We start from the raw sequence: 19,546 nt of genomic DNA on the forward strand, positions 1-19,546 counted from the left end.
TACCAGCTTATCTTTCCTCATTCAAATGGAACACAGGTAGGTGTAGGTGTGTGAGTGCCTGACCTGGCCAGAATAACAGTACCTGAGTACAAAAGACATCTGTTCTGTCTTTCCAACATCTTTAGATTCATCTGCTAAAAGTGCAAAGACCTCATTCTCCTGCACTTCATTTATAATGGTGAAGTGCACCATTTCTGCTAACACATCTAAAACTTCATTTTGGATGTGATGTGAAGTATATTTGGCATTACGCAGCCCATTTAATTTTTTCTCAACAACCATGTCATGCTGTGTAAGGAGTTCCAAAATGGCTAAAAAGTTTCCTTGGTTAGCATCACTTTCAAGCTCCCTGTGGCCTCTTTGTGATATATTCTGAGTGGCAGTTAACAATAACACTTCAACAACACATTTAATGTAATGATGGGGTTTTTTTGTACCAAATTTGTGTACTTTTGTGACATTGATTTCATCCAAGTGTCTTGGCCAATTTTCTCAAAATCTTTACAAGCTGACATGGCATTGATGTGCACCTCAGACTTAGCATGAGCAGCAAAGCCTCCATCCGTGAACATTGCCTTCTTCCTGTTGTTGTAGCCTGCATATGTGAAAGTCTTAGCTGTGTTTGGAAAGCTAAAGTGTCTGCAGGCGTAACAATAAACAGTGTCCTTGCGCTGGGAGTTCTCAGTCCATATGTGCTGAGTGGACCATGAGGCATTGAAATTTCTTTGCCTGTCTCCAAAGACTGTCCTTGGGAAAAACTTTAGTTGTGGCTGGACAGGTGCGTCAGCCCTTGATCTGGAGATGTCTAAAAAAAGAAGAAAAAAACACTATAAGACATTTCAACCATGTCATCAAATATTTCAGTGTACATAGATCAATGTCCATATGTATTTCTTGAAAACTGCTATAAAACAACACAGAAGAAAAGCAAAGATTTGTTAGTAAGTGCCTTGTAGTTTCAAACAGCAGAGGGGAGCAAGAATAAAGTCTTAGCGTGTGTCTGGTGTGTGACTCTAAGCATGAGTGTGTACGTGTGCATCTGTGAATGTAAAAGACTGTGTGAGTGTCATTAAGATCTCTCTTACTTAGTTTGTAGCATACCTGTAAAGAACAAGTTTTAATATTGAAACAAATCCTTTTAACAGTTAGTTTTATATTAGTTAATGGCCTTTTAAGTTAAATGATTTGCCATCAACATTTAGCTGTTTTTTTGTTGTTTTTTTTCTCAACTATTTTCCAACTATTTGTTTTCATTAATAATGTATTAACAGCTCAGGAATGTTCAAGCAGCAGATTTGTGCACTTTTTTTGCACTGTCATTTTGAAACAATGTTTTGGTCTTTAAAAAAGAGATGGAAATTAAAACTGCTGATTTAACTTTTTTTTTTAAATCCACAGATTAATCAGTTATTAAATTGATCATTAGTTGCATTCCTAACTTATATACCTGTAGGAGGCCCAGTCACTCGCTGGGTTGTTCACCGTCTCCTGCTGTGGAGGGCCAGTCTGTTGACTCCTGTCAGCTGAAAAACATGAGATCAAATGTGAATAGTAATATTTGGTACTTGGGTTCCGTTGTGACTTTGTCTGAAACACAAATGTTGAAACTGTCAGGAAGTACGCAACAAAGAACACACAGGTGATTGTCTGCAGAAGGTAGAAATCTCCACACATAGCAAGCTGTACAGCATGTACCTGTGCTGGTTCTTCTCTGACTTCTGTCTCATCCTGCCTGACCTCACTGTCCCTCCTTTCAAGACTTCCACTGCTTTTTACTTTTTTACTACACTTACTGAAGTAGGCAGTAATCTTTCTTTTCATTTTGTCTGACAGGTAAAGAGAGCACCAAAATACATTACAACCACATGACCAGTGGTGGGCACAGTTCCGTTAATCCGCTAACCACTAATTATCGAAGATAATGTTTTCATTATCGGATTAGCTTTTCAGATAACTTTGAAAACCTCATCGGACCAATTATCTTCCGATAAGTTTTGGTGCGATAATTTTTAGACCGCTAGCATTTTTTGCAGACGTAGCTTTTTGTAGTAGATGCGTAGTTCTATCCTCCTCAAACAGAGAAGAGCTGGTTCTGGAAGAAACAGCTCTTTCCTCTGCAGGCAAAGGAGAACTGGTCATAGAAAAGAAAAAAGCTTTCTTTTGACCCCATACTAATATGCTGGAAATAGCACCCAAGTCATCCAGAGGCATACAGTTTTAACTTATGGATAAAATTTTAACCAAACTAATTTTGGACAAGTTATTTAAATTAACATCACGTCTGAAGTTTTATGAAGTGAAAATATCAGATATACGAGGTCTGTTAGAAAAGTATCCGACCTTATTTATTTATTTATTTATTTTTGCGAAAACTTCATGGATTTGAATCAAGCGTGCTTGCATGAGCCAACCTTGAACCTTCGTTCGCATGCGTGAATTATTTCACGCCTGTCGATTGCGTCAGTTTCTGGCAAGCAGCATTTATGTGAGGTCATGTGTAGTGCTCTCGGCGGTTTTTCATTGCAAGGAAAATGACAGAACGACTGGAGCAGTGCTACTGCATCAAATTTTGCCAGAAACTGGGCGACAGCCAGGTGGAAACCATTCGGAAGATTCAGACGGCTTTCAAGATCCAAACAGCGCTGGCTCATTGGCTGTTTGGGTTTGTGGTCGCCTCTGGTTCTGTTAGAAGCGTTGGTGGTGTTTAAACTCAAAACCAGCTTCTTAGTAGCTGAGAGCGTTGGGAAGCAAAATTGAAAGTTATCAGTTATCTGTAGCTTAGTTTTTAGACAGTTTATGGGTTTAGCATTAAGAAAGATCAGTTAACTGATTACCAGTTATCAGAGCTAACTTTTCGGTTAGCTGTGCCCACCACTGCACATGACTGGATGAGTATTTGTCCACTCATGCTGCTACAGAGAGCTTCCACGATTGACAGAGTTATGTGCTAAATGTGGGAATAAAACATTGCTGCTGCTGGTCATTCAATGATAAATGGATGTTTAATTTTGTAACTGTACACGAGGACTCGTTTTAAAAATCACGGAACACACACACAATGTAATGTAAGTGGGGGCGGAAACTCTCCACTTTTTGCTACCACTGAGAGACAGAACTTAAGTCAAATTCAACAAAGCGAGTGTTAATAAATTACTTAGAAATACAAATGTCAAACTTACCTACCGCTTGCAGTACATGTGAGATGCAGTTAAAATCTCTGCTCTTTTTACTCTCCAGGAAAGTTGTGTGCTGCAGTGAAATGTGTCTTTGCAGAAACAGCGGTTAGGCGGAACTAAAGTTCCACAGATCTGCGTTTGTCAAAATTATCGCCCAGCCGTCGGGGTGGCTAGTGGGGTGGCCGGAGAATGGCCAAGGGTGGCCGTGGCCCAGTCACTTTCACACACTGCCTCAAACCTGCCCAGTGCACATCAGAGTTCACTGTCTGATGAAGCCAGTAGAATCATGTCATCTGTAAAAAGCAGAGGTGCAATTCCGAGGTCACCAAACTGAACATCCTCCAATCCCACACTGTGCCTTTGAAATCCAAAACAGGGCTGATGACAAGGAGCAGCCCTAGCAGAGTCCAGTACCCACAGGGCACAGGTCTGATGTGACCATGGAATGTGGAAAAAAGTGGGCACAGCTCCTACTTTGATTGTATGGAGACCGGATTGTGCTGATCCATGTACCCTATACTCTTGCACCACCCCTCACAGGACATCTCTGGGGACACGGTCATATGCCTTTTCAGAATCCACAAAAAAATATGTAGACTGGTTTTGTTACTGATAATTTTAATACATATCATCTTCTTGTGGCATCACATCATTCTTCAAATTAGGTAATACTACAAGATGCTATTCAATTTGTTTTTCCTTTTCTGGGGTCATAAATTTCAGTGGACCAAAGTTGCTGCCTGCTGAGGATATGAAAAATTTCTGTCTTTTTTTTTTATTGTATTTTAATAGCTTAAAGTTCTATCCCCTCTCAAGTATTACTAAATTGATACAATTTACTTTCTACTGAAATCCAAGAATTAGAATGTTGGTTTATTTTTGACAGGTGTTATTTTTGACAGGTGTTTAATGAAGAGAACATGGGGGAATTCCATAACTAATATTTCATTTTCCTTTTAACGCCATCTGCAGGAGATAGTGTATGTTTGCGTCCATGAGCTTTTGAAAAGGACAGAAGTTACCGTTGACTTTGAGTGATGCTGAACATATATATATACACACACACACACACACACACACACACACATCTTCAACCACTTACTCCAATTAAAAGGTCACAGGAGGCTGGAGCCTATCCCAGCAGTCATAGGGCAGGGATGGGGTACAGAAAATTGAAGGATATATAAAAACAAATATTTGTATTATTTAGTTAGGGTGTAAAATCTTTTCAGCATCACGTTAAATTTGGACCTGGATATTTGAAGTTGTTAGCACTGTTGCCTCACAACAAGATGGTCGTGAGTTCGATTCCCACCTGGGGCCTTTCCTTGTGGCGTTTGCATGTTCTCCGTGTGTTTGCATGGGTTCTCATAACTTCATCAAGAAAGATCACATTTCTTTCATATTGAGAGCATTATGTAGGATGGTATCGACTGACAAAGTTTGATCTGGATCTGCTCCAGATTACAGATGTTGTGGCCATTTAAATTTAATATTGAAAACCCCATTTAATATATACTTTAAATTATATCTTAAACAAACGTGCCGCAATCACTCTCATATTTGAAAGTGAGGTGCAGACTGACACCTCAGTTTGATCCAGATCTGATCTGGATTGTAGATTTTGTGGACATTTAAATTTAATAGTGAAAAGCCCATTTGTTGTACATTTTGCATTATATCTCAATCAAAAGTGCCTCAGTCACTCTCATCTTTCTGTTATGGATTTACCTACACCTCCAAAATTGGATGGAGGTTTGTCTATCTTCCAGTTATCATTCGGAAACCATGTGCCAAAGAGCAATGACAAATTGTGCATAGCAAAGATAACTAATGTTCTGTGAAAATGATCTGAAAAAAAAAAAAAACCTGACAATACCACAAAAAAAAATTTGATTCAAGTGTATGAATTAAATACACACTCCTGACATTTGATCACATCTGATTTAGCTTATGAAAAAGCACGTTTAACTTTGACATTGAAAATTTTTTTCAAGGTCAAATTTTGCAGAATTGGAAACTTGTGTTGGCGGAGGCTTGCGCTGTATGAGCGCGGTGCTCGATTTGAAAATTGTAAATGAAAGGCAGAGAGATGTAAATAGTGTGACTATACGAGATCTGTTAGAAAAGTATCTGACCTTTTTATTTTTTTCAAAAACTATATGGATTTGAATCATGTGCACTTGCATCAGACAAGCTTGAACCTTCGTGCGCATGCGTGAGTTTTATCACGCCTGTCGGTTGCGTCATTCGCCTGTGGGCAGGCTTTGAGTGAGCACTGGTCCACCCCCCTCGTCGGATTTTTATTGTCAGTGAAATGGCTGAGAGGCTGCCGCTTTGTTCCATGAATTTTTTTTCAGAAACTGTTTAAAAATCCAGGAGGGGAAAAAACAAGCTGGCAAGCTCATGTTTGGAACCCTGACTCATAACTTATTGGACTCTTGCTTCTGACGTCCGGTCCTGTTACTTGCCATATTTGCCAGGTCAGGTTTAGTGTGATTGACAGATGATTGGGCCAATGACTGATGCGCAGGTTCTCCATGTTGTCCTGCTGTACACAAACAGTGGACAATTTTTCCTGAAGAAGCTTGGTTAAGAGAGGTGAATAACTTTATCACTGTCATGTTGTATACTTTAGTATTCGCTAACTAAGTAGTACCGAGCCTTAACTTTTTCGGGACAACTGAGACCCATACTTACAACACATCAGGAGATGACTGATGAAGATCTGACTGGTTCATGTCATGTTATGCCCAATACACATGACTAATTACTTGTACAACCCCTTTGTGCTCAGATTGTATATAATTTAAATAGCATCGTGGAGTTGGACACGCCCCAAATGCACTTGTGCTACGTAGAGTTGATCGGGCCCTTAGATATTAGCTTCAGCTGAATTTACTACAACTGCTCAGGAGTAAACAAGTACTTCCATGCACGTCTGATAGTTTAAATTCTTGTTCTGTTGAAGCATGAACAATATGTTACTTATAATATAATCCAAATAATCAATTAATTATAGCTGCTTCTGAGACTTTGACCAACTGCACATCACAGCTTCAGCAGTTAGTGTTTCTTTGTACAGAAAGCATCACTTTTCATACCGACTCCATCCCCTTCTCTAATTTGATCACAGGTTGACGATGTTGGATTGAATGAACTTGCTGGTGCTAAACAGCACTTATTCACTTACCTCAGCTCTGGTTAATTACATTCATGCTGCTCAAAGCACATTTCGGTTAACAACTTTGAAGCCTTAATTACATTATTCAGATTTCAAACTTATAGTTTGGTGAAAAACATTCAAACAAATATACACATGTACACATCCTTATCTGCATACTAGATTGCACACACGCACATGCACTCAGGCGTTTGCACACCACACACTTTGTGTTTTGCAAAAATCAGCTTGGGTTACTTCTCTGAGGTTCAGTGTCACATAAGATTGTGTTACTTTGGTGAACACCACACACTTGGCCCCACTGTGATTCTCGTTCTGTGTGTATGTGTGAGTGAGCAAGCGAGAGGGGACAGTGATAAGATATGTTGCATAAGGGAGTGCAGCAGAGTGTGAAAGAGAACAGGTGGCTCCCTTTTCTGCCATCGAGCTTTATGTGCAATGTTCCCCATTTGTGTGTGTGTGTGTGCGTGTGTTATATACAGAGAGCAATCCTTTTGCTGTGTCAGAGGGGATTTGTGAAGCATGTGTTCAGCTCTGCATACATGCACATGTTTGCATGTCCTGTTCCGCCATATGTGTGTGTGTGTGTGTGTGTGTGTGTGTGTGTGTGTGTGTGTGTGTGTGTGTGTGTGTGTGTGTGTGTGTGTGTGTGTGTGTGTATATTTGTTCTTTACTGAGCCAGGTTCCGGTTGGTTTAGAAACAATTAGAACAAGCTGCAGGAGCCCACAGAGATTGTTCTCCAAATGTCACCCAATTAACAATCTATACTGAACACACAACACCACGCAGGCTTTCCTCTCGTCCTCTCTCTCTATTAGTTTGTACCTGTCTCTGTCTCTTGTTTTGGATATTTAGTGAGGTGTTTTTGAAGCGCGGCAGACAGGCATCATGTTGTGGTGTGGTTGAGCCTAACTTTTTTTTGTTGTTGTGGCTTAATCAGCGGAGTGTTTTTGTGATTAGTCTAGTGTAATATGTATATAATTATGTGCATATACAGTATATAGATGAGTGCAGTTTCACCTTGAATATGTTGTGTTGCATTGTAGAGTGTGTTATATACACTATAAAACTGTGGTGGTCAAAAGGGGCTACAGCACTTCCAAATTAAGACAACACCAACAAAAACAGAAAACTGATAAATGCAATCGAAAAATCTAAAATGTCTAGCGTGTGGTGGTGGTGGTGGGGTTGGGGTGGGTGGGGGGGTGCACATTTGCAGTGAATACAGTGGTCCCTCGCTATAACGCGGTTCACCTTTCGCGACCTCACAGTTTCGCGGATTTTTTTTAGTGCAGTTTTGCATGCTTTTTTTTTAACAGCGCATTGTGTTCTGCGTCCTTATCAGGCAGGCCGGTTGCGGCACCGGTCGGCATCACCGCGATTGCTCTCACTGCCTCCGATGCGCTTACGGAGTCTGCGGGCTCGGTAAACGCAGCAGCTGGCCACTCACACCGCCCTCCTGTCTGCTGTATGGAGCTGCGCCAAATCTGGCAACAGGTCCAGAGACTACGCTCGCTGTTTTGATGCGGATGTTGACCGCAGCCGCAGAGCTCCGTGGCCACTGAGAGAGGACTTGGATTCTTTGTGGGTCCCGCATCCATACCCCCAGAGGCACTGAGGGAAGGGAGAATTCTGCATGTGTCTGTTTATAATCTTCTCGCACAGAAGAAAAAAGAGAGTGTTTACACAAGAGAGAAAAGTGAGAAAATGTTAATGCCTGTTTGAGAAAAGTGTATCAAGTGTGTAGTGAGGGGTTTTACAGCCTTAAAACAGCTATAATGATTCCAAAAAATAGTGTTGACTACTTCGCGGATTTCGCTTATTGCAGGTTATTTTTAGAACGTAACTCCTGCCATAAACGAGGGACCACTGTACTTCCATTGTGTTAAACTTTGCAAAGTGTTTCCTTGGTTGTGTGTGTTGGTTGAATTTGCAACAGGAATGTTATCAATTTAAACTGTCATATACATTGTAGGTTATGTTTGTATTCTCTGTGTTTGCAAACATTTTTCAATTTGAAAGACATCTTGACGTAACTATTTGTTATTGATTTGGTGCAGTTGTGTTTTTTGTATTGGCAATTGTTTTCTGCATTTGCTAGTGTCTTAATTTGGAAGTGTAGTGGCTTCTATCAGTCACTATAAGAAACTGCACGTGCCAAAATAAATAAAAAAAATTAAAAGTTTAAAGCAACCACATACTTTACAGGCTAGAACAAGTATAAATTTGGCCCTTTTTGATAATTACTGAAATGATTAATCTTCTTCTTCTTTGTCTTTCGGCTGTTCCCGTTAGGGGTCGCCACAGCAGATCAATCGTTTCCATCTCACCCTGTCATCTGTATCTTCCTCTGTCACACCAACCACCTGCATGTCCTCCCTCGGCACATCCATAAACCTCCTCTTTGGCCTCCCTCTTCTCCTCCTGCCTGGTGGCTCCATCCTCAGCATCCTTCTCCCTATATACCCTGGGTCCCTCCTCTGCACGTGTCCAAACCATCTCAATCTCGCCTCTCTGACTTTGTCTCCAAACCATCCCACCTGAGCTGTCCCTCTGATATGTTCATTCCTAATCTTGTCCATTCTTGTTACTCCCAGAGAGAATCTCAACATGTTCAGCTCTGCCACCTCCAGCTCTGCTTCCTGTCTTTTTGTTAGTGCCACCGTCTCTAAACCATACAACATAGCTGGTCTCACTACTGTCTTGTAAACTTTCCTCTTCACTCTTGCTGATATTCTTCGGTCACAAATCACTCCTGCCACCTTTCTCCACCCACTCCACCCTGCCTGCACTCTCTTCTTCACCTCTCTACCACACTCTCCATTACTTTGAACAGTTGCCCCCAAATATTTAAATTCATCTACTTTCACCACTTCTACTCCTTGTAACTGCACTATTCCACTGGGCTCCCTCTCATTCACACACATGTACTCAGTCTTGCTTCTACTAACTTTCATTCCCCTTCTCTCCAGAGCATATCTCCACCTCTCCAGACTAGACTCAACTTGCTCTCTACTCTCACTACAGATCACAATGTCATCTGCAAACATCATAGTCCATGTGGACTCCTGTCTGATCTCATCCGTCAACCTGTCCATCACCACTGCAAACAAGAAAGGACTCAGAGCTGATCCCTGGTGTAATCCCACCTCCACCTTGAATGAGTCTGTCATTCCAACTGCGCATCTCACCGCTGTCACACTATTCTTGTACATGTCCTGCACTACCCTAACATACTTCTCTGCCACTCCAGACGTCCTCATACAATACCACAGCTCTTCTCTTGGTACCCTGTCATAAGCTTTTTCTAAGTCCACAAACACACAATGTAACTCTTTCTGGCCTTCTCTGTACTTCTCCAACAGTATTCTCAGAGCAAACATTGCATCTGTAGTGCGCTTTCTCGGCATGAAACCATATTGCTGCTCACAGATCTTCACCTGTTTTCTAAGCCTAGCTTCTACTACTCTTTCCCATAGCTTCATGCTGTGGCTGATCAACTTTATGCCTCTGTAGTTACTGCAGCTCTGCACATCACCCTTGTTCTTGAAAATAGGAACCAGCACACTTCGTCTCCACTCCTCAGGCATCCTCTCACTTTCCAAGAATTTATTAAACAATCTGGTTAGAAACTACTGCCATCTCTCCTAGACATTTCCATGCCTCCACTGAAATGTCATCTGGACCAACTGCCTTTCCACTCTTCATAGCAGCCCCCACTTCTTTCTTACTAATCTTTTGTACTTCCTGATTTACTCTCATCACATCATCCAGCCTTTTCTCTCGCTCATTTTCTTTATTCATCAGCTCTTCAAAATATTCCCTCCACCTTCTCAGCACACTCTCCTCACTTGTCAGCACATTACCATGTGCATCTTTTACCACCCTAACCTGCTGCACATCCTTTCCAGCTCTGTCCCTTTGTCTGGCCAATCGGTACAAGTCCTTTTCTCCTTCCTTACTGTTCAACTTCTTGTACAGCTCGCAATATGCCTTTTCCTTCCCTTTTGCCACTTCTGTTTTCACCTTACGCCACATCTCCTTGTACTCCTGTCTACTTTCTTCATCTCTCCGGCTATCCCAAAACTTTTTCGCCAACCTCTTTCTCCTTATGCTTTCCTGGACCTCTTCATTCCACCACCAAGTCTCCTTGTCTTCCTTCCACTGTCCAGATGTCATACCCAGTACTGTCCTAGCTGTCTCCCTCACCACATCTGCAGTACTTTTCCAGATGTACTTTTCCAAGCAGTGCTTCTCTCACCTGCTCGCTAAATTTCACACAACAGTCTTCCTCCTTCAGCTTCCACCATCTGATCCTTTGTTGAGCTCTCACTCTCTTCTTCTTTACCTCTAAAGTCATCCTACAAACAACCATCCTATGCTGTCTAATGACACTCTCTCCTGCCACCACCTTACAGTCTCTGATTTCTTTTAGCTTGCATCTCATATAAAGAATGTAGTCCACCTGTGTGCACCTTCCTCCACTCTTATATGTTACCCTGTGCTCTTCCCTTTTCTTAAAGTAGGTATTCACCACAGCCATTTCCATCCTTTTTGCAAAATCAACTACCATCTGTCCTTCTCCATTCCTATCCTTGATACCATATCTACCCATTACTTCCTCATCACCTCTGTTCCCTTCACCAACATGCCCATTGAAGTCCGCTCCTATCACCACTCTTTCATGCTTGGGCACACTCCACCATCTCATCTAACACACTCCAGAAATCTTCTTTCTTCTTCATCTCACAACCTACCTGTGGGGCATATGCACTGATGATATTCATCATCACCCCTTCAATTTCCAACTTCACACTCATCACCCTGTCAGACACTCACTTAACCTCCAACACACTTTTAACATACTCTTCCTTTAAAATGACCCCAACACCATTTCTCTTCCTGTCCTCACCATGGTACAACAACTTGTACCCACCGCCGATGCTCCTGCTCTTACTTCCCTTCCACTTGGTCTCTTGCACACACAATATGTCTACCTTTCTCCTCTCCATCATATCAGCCAGCTCTGTCCCTTTACCAGTCATACTACCAACATTCAAAGTCCCAACTCTCATTTCCACCCTTCTAGTTTTCTTCTTCTCCCGCTGTTTGTAGAAATGTTCTCCTCCTCTTCTTCGTCGTCTTCGCCCAGCAGTAGTCCAATTTCCACCGGCACCCTGTTGGGCAACAGCACCGGTGGAGGACATTGTTAACCTGGACCGCGACCGATCCGGTATGGAAATTCGATTCTTAGTCTGCATATTTGGGTTGGCTTGTTTTACACCGGATGCCCTTCCTGACACAACCCTACTCATTTATCCGGGCTTGGGACCGGTACTCAGAATGTACTGGCTGCACACCCCATGTGGCTGAGTTCACTGAAATGATTAATAATTGATCAAAATAGTTGAGTTCGTGCTGATTGATTTTTCAGTTAGTTGATGATGTCAGATCTGTTTTGACATCTGACATTCAGTCGCTTTTTTCTCACATTATGCTTGCATGCATACCCATGATAAAACGAGACATGTAACAGTGTTGTCTCTCTGTTGTCTTTGGGGTCACCTATGCTTCTTTATACACCCTTGTTCACAAGACCGCAAATTGTGACTGGAATTTAAGTTTCGATTGACGGGTGAGTAAACCAACAAAAACCATTTCTTTTAGTGTAATGTTAGGGCACTCTTTCTAAAAATGAAGTTTGCTGCATTTTAAAGTTACACGTTAATTGCCTATCAATCAAAGTGTAATGAGCTTGTAATTAGCAATAAAACAACACTAGCTGTCAAACCAGACTATTCTTAAGTATCTTACATGTGTGAAAATTTTGATTATTTTTCCGGGTACTAATTATTTTTGTGTCACTACTCTGACATCTAAATCCAAATTTGAATATGAATTAAATCCTAATTGGTTTGCTGAGAAACTGTTGTCTGTTTGCAGAACTGTCTACTTTTCAACGCAACCTGAATATGGACCAAATTCTGAATTAAACACTAAATAAATATGTCACAAATTTTATGGACATTATCATACAGGTTTTATGTATTTCAGTACTAAGATGTAATTGAAAGAAACTGGTTCTTTGAGCCAGCAGACATCACTTCATGACCTTTGGGACACACAGGCATCTTGTGAGTGGGGTGGAGATGCATGAGGGTTTGTCGTATTATTATGACTAACCTGACATTAGTACATTCAATGACTCTACAACAGTGATGCCGGTAATGTGTTACTTAGTAACATATTAGTCAAATCTGCCCTCTTTTTCAGTAAAGAGTAATCTATAGGGCTGCCACGACTAGTCGACTAGTCAGTACTACATCGACTATTGAAACCATCGACAACTAATTTAGTAGTCGACGAGTCGTCAAATTTTGAAAAAGACGGGCAATTAAAACAGTGGCCATCTTGTTCAAAGCCGTCTAAAATGCGCAGTTTACCGAAGGAGGTGTGTGTGTGTGTGTGTGTGTGTGTGTGTGTGTGTGTGTGTGTGTGTGTGTGTGTGTGTGTGTGTGTGTGTGTGTGTGTGTGTGTGTGTGTGTGTGTGTGTGTGTGTGTGTGTGTTACATACAGAGAGCAAACATCCAGTGATGGCAAACAGGGAAATAATATGTCAGTCTTGTTCACTGTATTCTTCCCAAAAGCACCATGTTCAGTAGGAGCAAAGGTTTTCACCTGACTTTATATCACCCAACCAAACTAAGAGCAAACAAACGGTTAAAAAAAAACCCGACCGGAGTGAAGGCAGTGACCGCCACGACACGAGCCATTTTCAGCTCTGTCTTGTCAAATGCACTGCGTACATGACAAAACAAGTTCACCAAGTAACTTAAATATCATACAAGCTGAAATAGAGTCGAGCTGAAGAAAACATAAGGAGTACTGAGAGAGCAGCGTGAGGTAGAATCTAGCCAAGCACAGAGAGAGAGAGATCAGTCCCTGTCTGTGTGTGTCCGAGAGGCTGCAGAGACATGTCTATGTAGGGAGGGGCGGGTGCTGTGTGTGACTGGCCAGTCACAGAGCGTGAAGACAGTTAGTTACCCAATGAGGATTTTCCTTCAGCACGAGCACAGATATTGACGAGTTTTACTCGTATTATGCTCGTACTCGTCAAAAATGCTTTATCCAAAACTAGTATCCGGCTCAACCCTACTACTAATGCTGCTTAGAATAATAATAATAATAATTTCTACAACTAAAATGTTTAGAAAGAATTTAAATGTTAGAAAAATGTTAGAAAGAATTTAATAGTTACATTTATAAACAATTCAGGTTAGAAATTGTAAGTTTCACCGTTACAGTGCTGTCAACATTTAAATATGAGGTCAAGAAAGATGTCTGTTTTATTTTTTTATAAAATAAGTATTTATGTTCATTGAAGTCAAGAAAGGGTGAGTATAATATGAGTATTGGCAAAATGGGTTATCATTTTCATGTTGAGGTGGCGAGGGGGGTGTTGTCGGCAGCTGCTGAAAGCAACTAATAAAGTAACTAGTAATCTAACTTAGTTACCTTTAAAATTGAGTAATCAGTAAAGTAACTAAGATACTGTTGCATTACTTTTTCAAAGTGACTGTGGCAACACTGCTCTCCAGTTGCAATCCATTTTACAGGGACGCTGCTTTTCACTTCCTCATTTTCTTTGATTTTCAGCCATTGATTATGTGGTCATTGGACTCTATGTGTCTAGGTAACTGCAAGATTTCTATCATTGCATCTTCTGACAATTCCTTGTTGTGCTTTTGTTTTATTTTGTTGGTCTGGTCTGCTTGAGGTTCTGTTCTATAATCAAAAAACACCCGGAGGAGTTTTTCCCTAAACACTGTTGCCAAGTGATTGCCCAAGGGGTGGGTAAAGTTTAAAACCTTGTAATTTAGTGCTGTATAAACACACTGAAATAGAATTGTGCAGTGGATTTGAATGAAACCTTATACAAGTGTTCAATACATAATGTGATCATGATCACCGTCACTTCCTTTTCAAGGTCAAATAGCCTTTTGGTGAATAACAGACGTGTGTTTTATCTCATACGCTTGCTTTCAACGGTTGTCTTTCTTTCTCCTTCTCCCAGGCCAATCATCCTGGCCGGTGGTCAGGCGTCGGCAACAACAACCTGGTTCTAAGGGACCGAAGGGTAGTGCAGGGTATGGGAGCAGTGCACGGAGGGGACCTCTCTAACCAACACCACCATCATCCACCTCTCCATATCCGACCTTCTGCTTCAGAGCGACACACTGCCAAGGAGGAGCGCCACTGCCAGGGTTCTTTGACACAGTCTTCAGTGCTTCCTCTGAATCCAATTCTGGGTCCTGGCTCCTCCACCCTGTCCTCTGCCACTTTTGTGTCAACTCAGACCTCTCCAACAACTCCAGGCCCATTCCATGTTTCAACACCTGCTAACCAAGCTGCAATTCCCTCCCGTTCCCACAAGCAGCCAGAGGGGGTGACCTCCTCCTCTGAGTCCTTAACTCCAGGAGGAGGAGGAGCAGGTCTTTCAAGTGGGGTGAGGAGAGCAGTGGGAGGTGAGCACCTTCCCCCTAGCCATATTCCCCGTGCAGTAGGGGCAGGTGAAGCCACCACCTCCTCTAGCCTGCAGAGCCTCATCAGCAGAGGAAGCTTGTCCGACCGAGCCTCGCCTCCACCTCTTACTGCTTCCTTAACGTCCTCTTCCTCATCTTCTTCCTCCACATTTACGGGTCGTTTAGGACAACCACCTCGAGGCCCCCTGTCCCTGCACAGCTACAGCCGCAAAAACGTCTTCCTCCAACATTCGCTACATACTGCCGAACTGCAAGCGCTGACGCAGAGGGACAGTTGAGGACGTTTTCACACGCCACCGACCGTAAGCAGCCATATCTTTGAGTCTGCTGATGACTTTGTGTTAGAACAGCTGCAACTTACTTATTACATTTCACTTTTCCAGTTCCGCCAAACCATCAAATGCGCACATTTGTCTTTGTAAAATCAGACGAACCCTTTACTCAAATTTGTCATAGTCATAGATTCACTCTCATAAACACACACATCAGAGTTCTCACCCATCTGTCAGAACTCCCACATTCTCACATGCTAACAGTTTAGATGTACTTAACGCCCACAAATGCACAAAGTGCACAAACACTCACAACATCACATCTGTGCACATACGCAGATCAAGGCTCAGAGTCTGTCTCACACAAACATGCCATCATCTGTAACATCTCTACTTAAGAATCTACACAAACCACATGACAGTACAATGTGTTGTACTTGTGTGTGAGAGAAGTATGTTAAAATGTAATTATTTTTTATGAATTGATTACTTTATTGTAGGTTTATCAGTGATATATGCGCAGCTTAAGGAAATGCTTGTAAAATTATAGCACACACACACACTCACTTTGCCAAATTCAAAGTCATATTGACTCATTTCACTTAAAGGTGAAAATCCAAGAGACATTGAAGCTGAATAGCTTTTCACTGCATGCTTTTTAAAAATTGAAAGAAATACAGGTAGACATTTTGTACCACATGAAAACTGAGGTTGGGTGAGTTTTAAAGTTTTAAATAATATTATTAGTATTTCCCAGTGAGAAAGAAATCAAACCTGACCTTGCTGTTGGCATGATGCTTGGAATAGAGAAGAAAAATGTGTTGTTATGCTCACATAAATTATTAATTTATACTATTCAAGTCTTGATAGTGGAGCATTGTTAGTGGAAAGACAGTGTGGCAAAATCACCCAGCTTCATTTAAAGCTGAGGTATGGCCCCTGTAACATGCAGTGAATGAATACATCAATAAATGAATGAGTCCATCCCTTCCAATATGTTCATGCAACAACTCAAAAACAGTAAATACTGTATTCTTGTATGGCTTCAAGTTAAAAGGACATATAATGAGGATATGCTGATTAAATATTTCAACTTTGATTGAACAGCTCACTCCAAAAAGTAACTTTTTTGTTGATATAGTATCTTTTATACCTGTCCCCCACGTGCATGATGGAAATTAGTGTTCCTGCTCGAAAGACACCGTCGCGTGCACAAACCATCGCACCGGCATCGTGCACACCTGCCCGTCAGCGCAATGTTTCGTGGTGCGCTCATACGAGCTCTACTGCCATGATTTGCTCTAAGTTGTACGTATTCGCACTATGTGTGAAGGGGCCCTAAAGAAAACTTCATGTCAAGCACATATGCTAACACTATGCAGCCACTTTTGCAGTTGACACTAACCATGGCAGTTTTTTTGTTGTCAGTCATCAACAGTGTTGTCAAAGTAACTTTGAAAAGTTACTTTTTTAGTTGCTTTATGCAGTTACTTCATTAGCAGCTTTATGCAATTACTTTATTAGAATCTCCCGAAAACTTGCAACTAATGAGTAACTTGGTTACACTTAAGATTGAGCAATCAGCAAAGTAACTAATAGTTACTTTGCTGAGTACTAAATCTTAAAAATATCCAAGTTAGATTATGAATTACTTTATTAATTACATTCAGCAGCTGCCGACAAGTTGTCTGCAGCTGCTAATGAAGTAACTGTATAAAGTAACTGTAAAATATAACTGTATAAAGGAACTAATGAAGTAACTTTTCAAAGTTACTTTGGCAACACTGGTCATCAAAACGCGAAAAGTTGATGTAACAATTCCAAATATAAATAGCAGCACACACCAAATGCTGTAATTTCTGGAGAGTTTTTGTCACTGTTCAAAACTTTTGTTGAAAACTCTCATCAAAGGTCGCTACTTATTATTGTTATTATTATTAATGTTGTTGTTATTTTTGAGTCTTACATTTAAAACTCACAGTTCTTCTCTTTTGCAAATGAAAAGTAAAAAAAAACCTCCCATGATGTCAGGAAGGAGACTCAGCCAGGTTTTATAATCTACTGCAGTGCCTTGCAAAAGTATTTGGCCTCTTGGTATTTCACACATTTTTTAAAAATCAATTTTAGTTCACAATTTACAAAAATCTAAAACTATCTTCCTCAAACTCAAAGCAAATCTCAACAACTTGTTATAAACTAATAAAAAAAAGCCAAGCCTATGGGTTGCATAAATAATGGGCCCCTTTGCTATAATACCTGTAAATAATCAGTTTTATTGCCAGTATTCTTCTGACAAGTCAGGGAATGGATACATGAACAATTCCAAGTTACTGAATATGTCTTGGACTTTATTTCTCGATCTCAATGGGACTAACCTGGTTAAATAAAGGTTAAATGAATAAATAAATTTGCATCCGTTATGAAGAAATACAAACAGTATGGCACTCTCTGGTAAATCTGTGTGGAGTAGACAGTTCTCAAAAACTGAGTGACTGTGCAAGAAGGAGAAGAGTAAGGAAAGCCACGAAGCCACCCAGACAACCCAGAAGAAGTTACAGGCTTCTATGGCTGTGATTGGAGAAATTGTGCATAGTGCATGTTTGCATTTTGCATGCCCAGTTATGGGTCACTTCATGAAAAGGGGTCACCATTACACAAGCTGACATTATTGGTCGGTAAAAACAGAACAGCCCTATATGCAGGGAAAATTGATTAAATAACTGTGACAACATAGAGGACATAATTATCTTGGAATTTTTCTTTTTTATCTGAAAAGGGGTACACCAAACCCCACCAAATTTGTAACACATGGCACATAAGTATTATTTTGGTAAAAATAAACAAAAAATACTTATTACTAATTACTAATTTTTCTGAATTTACTTCTGATTTGATGGGCACATGGTAAAATTAATTTCCCCGATAGACCAGTGTCTTAATCACTCAGTACGGCTGCAGACAGCATGCCAAAAATGTGCTGTTGAATGTAACCCGTAGTGTCCCAGTCTGTTACGTTTAAAACCCATCTTCCTAAAATTGCTAATTTATTCAATAAATAAAACTCAGTGACTTGGAAATGTTTATGTATCCAACCCCTGACTTGTCTGAAGAAAACTGGCAATAAAACCAATTATTTACAGGTATTATACTAACAGTGTTGCCACAGTTACTTTGAAAAAGTAATCCAATAACTGATTACTGATTACTCCTTGAAAAAGTAACTTAGTTACTTTACTGATTACTTAATTGTAAAAGTAACTAAGTTAGATTACTAGTTACTTTTTTAGTTACTTTCCCCAGCTGTCGACAACAACCCTCTGCCACCTCAACATGACAATGATACCTGTTTTGCCAAAACTCACTTTATAGTCACCCTTTCTTGACTTCAATGAAAATAAATACTTGTTTTATAAAAAGTAAAATAAAGACTTCTTTCTTGACCTCATATTCAACTGTTGACAGCACTGTAACAGTAAAACTTGCAATTTTTAACCTGCATTGTTTATAAATGTAACTATTCAATTATTTCTAACATTTTTCTAACATTTAAATTCTCTCTAAACATTTTACTTGTTGAAATTATTATTATTATAAGTAGTATTAGTAGTTGTAGTAAACAAAAAAGGCTTCAAAACTGGACCTTTAATCTAGGGGTGTTGTGGGGGGGCACATCCCTGCCCCACGCCCCCATTCCATCTGGATTCGCCCCTGCTTTGGCGTCTGAGCGCAAAGAATGGATAACATTTATTTATGCAGAAAACATGACCAGATTTACAGGTAAGAAAGTTTTATTGCGTTTTCACATCATGTGGTCCTCAGAAAGAGAGTTTAGGTGCATTTGAGTGGAAAATAGTGTTAGTTGTTGACGTGTCACAGAGGATCAGCTTTTAAGGAGCACATATGGAGTGGCTCAGTTCAGAATTCTAAATAAAGGAGAAAAAAAGCATAAAAATGTCTTTGTAAAGCTCAGTGCAGGTGTGATGTTGTCACCGCGCTTTAAGAGGTGAGGAAGAGTTGTAACTGCCGCAGAAAACCGAGGATGAAAAGCTCACAGCTCGCTTAAAGTGGGCAGTTCAGTCGAACCCCGACCTCCTGCCCACGGACCAAGTTTAATGCTGCTATGGACCCACAGTGCAAAAATAATAGTAACGCACAGTGACTTGGAGAAGTAACTTTAATCTGATTACTGATTTGGAAAGATTAACGCGTTAGATTACTCGTTACTAAAAAAAGTGGTCAGATTAGAGTAACACGTTACTAAGGCGTTACTAAGTAATGCGTTACTAAGTAAAACGTTACCGGCATCACTGTATACTAAAGCGTTCCATTACTTATGCAACCCATCATCTCGGCTTTTATATTTTTAATTT

At 40.6% G+C, this 19,546-nt stretch overlaps 1 protein-coding gene across 1 annotated transcript in view; it reads left to right on the forward strand.

Annotated features, from left to right (window-relative positions):
- Nucleotides 1-16,293, forward strand: part of ccser1 (coiled-coil serine-rich protein 1) — a 592,747-nt gene extending 576,454 nt beyond the window's left edge. The window contains exon 11 of the mRNA XM_034170482.1: nt 14,436-16,293. Coding sequence (XP_034026373.1) covers nt 14,436-15,182 — 747 coding nt within the window. The 3' untranslated portion in view covers nt 15,183-16,293. The remainder of the gene's footprint in view (nt 1-14,435) is intronic.
- Nucleotides 16,294-19,546: the final 3,253 nt, after the last annotated feature.

This window comes from Thalassophryne amazonica, chromosome 5 (genome assembly GCF_902500255.1).
Source record: "Thalassophryne amazonica chromosome 5, fThaAma1.1, whole genome shotgun sequence".
NCBI lineage: Eukaryota > Metazoa > Chordata > Actinopteri > Batrachoidiformes > Batrachoididae > Thalassophryne > Thalassophryne amazonica.